The sequence below is a fragment of the Sinocyclocheilus anshuiensis genome, unplaced genomic scaffold, assembly GCF_001515605.1.
Source record: "Sinocyclocheilus anshuiensis isolate Anshui unplaced genomic scaffold, SAMN03320099.WGS_v1.1 scaffold1497, whole genome shotgun sequence".
In the NCBI taxonomy this organism is placed as follows: domain Eukaryota; kingdom Metazoa; phylum Chordata; class Actinopteri; order Cypriniformes; family Cyprinidae; genus Sinocyclocheilus; species Sinocyclocheilus anshuiensis.
Window position 1 is genome coordinate 639241 of NW_015543492.1, and position 5442 is coordinate 644682.

Genomic DNA, 5442 nt, shown 5'->3' on the forward strand with positions numbered 1-5442 from the left:
TGTTGTCTTAGCATAATTTATTTTTTTATATAACTATTAATGCGCTTAAATCTATACATCTATAATGTTAATACATTAAAATTCTCATTTTTGATCAATTCTTCATGTTGCAACACAACATTTAGAGATTTGTTGAAGTTTTGGGTTCAAATTTAGTCTACTACTAGATATTATTTGCATATATACATATATATACATATATATATATATATATATACACACATACATACATATATACATACATATATACAGTATATATATATATATATATATATATATTTAATAGAAATAGAAATATATGTTGGAAAATGTGTATATGTGTGTGTGTGTGTGTGTGTGTTTTCACTTCACTCAAATGTTATTCTGAAACAAATGTGTAATAGAAACATAATCATGATGTTTTACTGTGATATGGGTCATGAAATTGAACTACTACTTTTTTCAATATTTTTTTACAGTGAAGATCTGATGTGGCCTCAGTCTTCCCAGCACAGGTTGGTCACAATGTCATTGAGATGCTGTCAGAAGATGTTACTGAGACTCTATGGTGGCTCTCTGTCCACCGTGAAGAGCTGTATGTGTTTGAGACGCTACACTAGAGCAGCTCAGAGTCACAGGAGGGTGGTGATCACCGGCATCGGACTCGTTTCTCCCCTCGGAACAGGAAGTGCTCTGCCCTGGCAGCGTCTGATTGGTGGAGAAAGCGGTTTGGTTGCTCTGGACCCAGAGGAGTATAAGACAGTCCCGTGTAAGGTGGCGGCCCGCGTGCCGAGAGGAGATGAACATGGAGATTTCAATGAAGAGGCGTTTGCATCCAAAGGAGAGATCAACAGCATGTCTCCAGCTACGGTTATGGCCGTCGGTGCCGCCCAGTTGGCTCTTGAGGATTGCGGATGGTTTCCCAGAAGCCCTGAGGAGCAGCTCAGCACTGGTGTGGCGGTCGGGATGGGTATGGTGTCTCTGGAGGAAATCGTTCGGACGGCCTCGGCCTTTCAAACACGCGGCTACAGCAAAGTCAGCCCGTTTTTTGTCCCCCGTATCCTGGTCAACATGGCCGCAGGACACATAAGCATCAAACACAAACTCAAGGGTCCCAATCACGCCGTATCCACCGCATGCACCACGGGAGCTCACGCTGTCGGCGATGCCGCCCGTTTCATCGCTCACGGTGACGCCGAGGTGATGCTCGCCGGTGGGACGGAGGCCTGCGTCAGTCCGCTGTCCATCGCCGGGTTCGCTCGCGCTCGGGCCCTCAGCACCAACTGGAACCAGGAGCCCAGACTCGCCTCGCGCCCATTTCATCCAGATAGAGAGGGGTTTGTGATGGGAGAAGGGGCAGCCGTGCTCGTTTTAGAGGAATACGGACATGCCAAGCAGAGAGGTGCACGGGTGTACGCTGAGGTGCTGGGATATGGGCTCTCTGGAGACGCCAGCCACATCACGGCTCCAACCGCAGATGGAGACGGAGCCTTTCGGTAAATACTGTTTTACTCAATAGTATACATATAAACACTACACTATTTTTTTTTAAAGTTATATTTATCCAGGGGGAAGTCATGGCCTAATGGTTAGAGAGTCGGACTCATAACCCAACGGTTGCGAGTTCGAGTCTGGCAGGGATTGTAGGTGGGGGGAGTGAATGTACAGCGCTCTCTCCCACCTTCAATACCACGACTGAGGTGCCCTTGAGCAAGGCACCGAACCCCCAACTGCTCCCCGGGTGCCACAGCACAGCACAGCATAAATGGCTGCCCACTGCTCCGGGTGTGTGTTCACGGTGTGTGTGTGTTCACTGCTGTGTGTGTGCACTTAGGATGGGTTAAACGCAGAGCACTAATTCCCAAGTATGGGTAACCATACTTGGCCAGCCTTTTTTATTTTGAGAGTACAGTGGAGAGATGACAGGAAAGTTTTGGAGAGAGGGGAGCAGGATCAGCAAAGAACCTCGAGGCGGGATTCGAACTCGCTGAGTTGCGCTATATGTCGACGCTCTAAACACGAGGCTATCGGCGCCGACAACACTACACTATTTTGATTGCATCACTACACAACAGGAATTATATACAACTTTATCTGAGGACAGACAGAGTTATTAACTAAAACTAGATCCATAAAAATACATTTTTGTTACTTTAAATAAAACAAATGTTAACTGATATAAAATATAAAAAACTTTAACTTATTTTATTTTATAGCTTCAGTTGAAGTACTAAAATAACTAAGACTAAAACTAAAACTACTAAATAAAAATGAATAAATACTATATAGACAGATATAGACAAAAAAACTAATAAAATGCCAAAAACAACAAAATTACTAAAGAATTTACTAAAATTAAAGCAAAAACATAAAATGTAAACAATAAATCTAATTCAATATTTTAAGAAGAATTATAATTGGGTATCAATGATACTAAACTTACACAGATGACAGACAATAAAGAACATGAAAAAATACAGAAAAGAAAAAAAACATAGTTCAAAGAGGTACTTTGTATGTTTTTGAAAAAACGTACTGTGCAAGATTTATCATTAATAAAAATGTTAAAACCACCTAATTTTCTTTTTATTACTTTTAATATTTACTTATTTTATGGTTATATATATACACACACACACATATATATATATATATATATATATATATATATAAAACCATAAAATTAAGTATATATTAAAAGAAATGTATTTAAATGACATGAGTGATGTCCAGTTTCACCTTGGAAATAAAAAAAATCCAGTATTATAGAATAGTTTATCAAAAGATAAAAAAACTGGTCAAATACTTAAAAAGTTAAAGAGACTGTGTAGTGTGTACAGAATAAAATAATGTCATACAGCCCTTATGTACACTTATTAGAATACAAATAAACTATTTTTTGTAACCTTTTTGTAAGACTTTTTATTTATTGCAACATAACAGAAATCATATATAACGTTGTTTGGTAACAGGCATTACAGAACATAAAAGAATATTAAACAGAAAAGAAAAAACAAAAACATAGTACAAATATAAGAGTTCAAAGAGGTCCCACAGCCTTTCGATATTTTTTAAAAAGTGCTGTGCATTTTGATTGATCAGAAATAAAATATTTTCAACTTTGTTACTACATTTAATTATTAAATATATACTTAATTTGAGGGTTTTATTATGTAGGCTGTGGTGACGTTTGTATGCTTAGATATTGCTGCAGGGATCTAAAAGTGATCCTGAATTATGCAGTTCAGCTCAGTCTAAGCTAGACTTCTCCTGCTGTGTTTCAGGTGCATGTCTGCTGCTCTCCGTGATGCTGGAGTAACTCCCTCAGACGTGACGTACGTCAATGCTCACGCCACCTCCACACCGCTAGGAGACGCAGCAGAGAACGCCGCCATTAAGAGACTGTTTGAGCAGCATGCGTGCTCACTGGCCGTGTCCTCCACTAAAGGTGCGACCGGTCATCTGCTGGGAGCCGCCGGCGCGCTGGAGGCCGCCTTCACTGCCCTCGCGTGTCTCCACGGCATCCTGCCACCGACACTCAATCTGGACCGCACCGAGCCAGAGTTTGACCTGAACTATGTGGCCTGCACAGCACAGACCTGGAGCTCCAGCGGACGCAGAATCGCTCTCACCAACTCATTTGGCTTCGGGGGAGCAAACGCTTCTCTGTGTCTCGCGAGTGTGTGATTACAGTTGATCAAATCCACTGATATGTCATTATGTAATATTGACCTGTTATTATATGAATCAGTAACAGAGATTCATAACATTGATCCATAAGATGCATCAAACAGCAGTTGTTAACAGCTCTTCACAGTTTACTCTATACTGCATGCATACTGTTTTTAATACGATGCTGTATTCAACAGTAAATGTTTCGGAGAGCAGTGTTAAATTGTCACATGAACTCAATGAGTTGCTTAATTCAATTTATTGAATTAATTTTAAATTAAATTGAATTGAGAAAGGTAAGCATATTTAAGAAAAAATGCATTAATTTAATTTAGTTAATTAAGTTAATGGGTGACAATCCGTACACAGATTCAGTAGTAAATGAATCTTCATATTTTGATAGAAACTTGCAAGGTTATTCTTTGCTTGTATGCACACTGTCCAAAATAAAATTGTTTTTAAAATGATTTTTTTTTAATATATAATGTTATATTTTAATACATATGGGCATATGGACAGTTAAATATCATATAAAAAATCTCATGATTTTAATATGATCTCATATTAAAAATAAATATATGTGTATGTATTTATGTATAAATAAACATTAATTCTCTCTCCCTTCTCTCTCTCTATATATTATTGTTTGATATTAATAATAAAAGCAAAACAAAAGCACGCACATTCCTGTAAAAACTCTCCAACATATTAAATATTACAATTTTGAATTGTATAAAATATAGTAAAATAAAAAAAAGTAAAACATATTCTGGGATGCAATATTATGTACAGTAATTTTTAATTGTGTGCTATTCCGAATTCACCCATACTAGCATTTCCTATCAATTAACTAGTAAATTGAGAAAGAACGGATGTTCACTGCTTATCAGATCATTGTTTTAATATAAAGCTGGTCACACAACTGGGACTCTCCGTTACTATAGCAACAGCCGTGTCAACATTAAAGGGTCCGACGTGATAACCAGAACACTTCACGTCTCCTAGCAACTCCCAAATAAACTCCGAAAAACCTGCTCGGTGTCGCTGTTGAGGATTAATCAGATCAGAAGCGACATCAAACTCGTTATTAAGCACTTTAGCTTTATATTCGGCGATCGTTTGATGCATACGTTTGTTTGTTCTTTGTAAGGCGGAACCCGAGATTGGGAGTCCAGAGATCCAGTCGGACGCATTCAAAGCAGAATAAACTGTGTATGGTGTGGTTTCATTTGAGCTAAAACTGCAGGATTATGTTCAAAAACACGTTTCAGAGCGGCTTTCTGTCCATCCTCTACAGCATCGGCAGCAAACCCCTGCAGATCTGGGACAAAAAGGTGAGCAGACCTTGAAAATGATGGTCGACTGGCTGATGGAGCTCAGATGCTGCTAATGCACAGCTAACTTAACGTTACATAAATGACAAATTTAGGTTGTTATTGAAGCTATAGTTTTCATGTAATCTACAGAGGTGTGAACATTATGGCCTCGGTAACATTATACACGTTCTTGCAGAATACTATGGTATTACCATGGGTTTTGAGCATTACCATGATGACAGTATTATGATAGTATATGAATAACGTTAGTGCTTTAGTGTTTATTAACAGTTTGAATTAGTTATTATTAATATTATTCATTTATTTTATCACATTTTCTGTTTTCGTTTCAATTTAGTTAAAGTTTTAGTAATTTAGTTTTTTTTTTTTAATATGTCTATATTTAGTCTATATTTATTTTATCTTTATTTAGTTGTAGTTATTTTAGCTGGAATAAAATAAGTGATATATATAT

At 37.9% G+C, this 5442-nt stretch overlaps 2 protein-coding genes across 2 annotated transcripts in view; both read left to right on the top strand.

Moving 5' to 3' along the window:
- The first annotated feature begins 459 nt into the window (after nt 1-459).
- LOC107694752 (3-oxoacyl-[acyl-carrier-protein] synthase, mitochondrial-like) lies at nt 460-4155 on the top strand. Its single transcript, XM_016494433.1, has 2 exons — nt 460-1475; nt 3264-4155. Exons 1-2 carry the CDS (start codon nt 469-471, stop codon nt 3664-3666), a joined length of 1410 nt encoding a protein of 469 aa, XP_016349919.1. The 5' UTR covers nt 460-468; the 3' UTR covers nt 3667-4155.
- Nucleotides 4156-4626: 471 nt separating this feature from the next.
- cfap20 (cilia and flagella associated protein 20) overlaps nt 4627-5442 on the top strand; it is a 13195-nt gene continuing 12379 nt past the window's right edge. Inside the window, exon 1 of the mRNA XM_016494434.1 lies at nt 4627-4985. Coding sequence (XP_016349920.1) covers nt 4902-4985 — 84 coding nt within the window. The 5' untranslated portion in view covers nt 4627-4901. The remainder of the gene's footprint in view (nt 4986-5442) is intronic.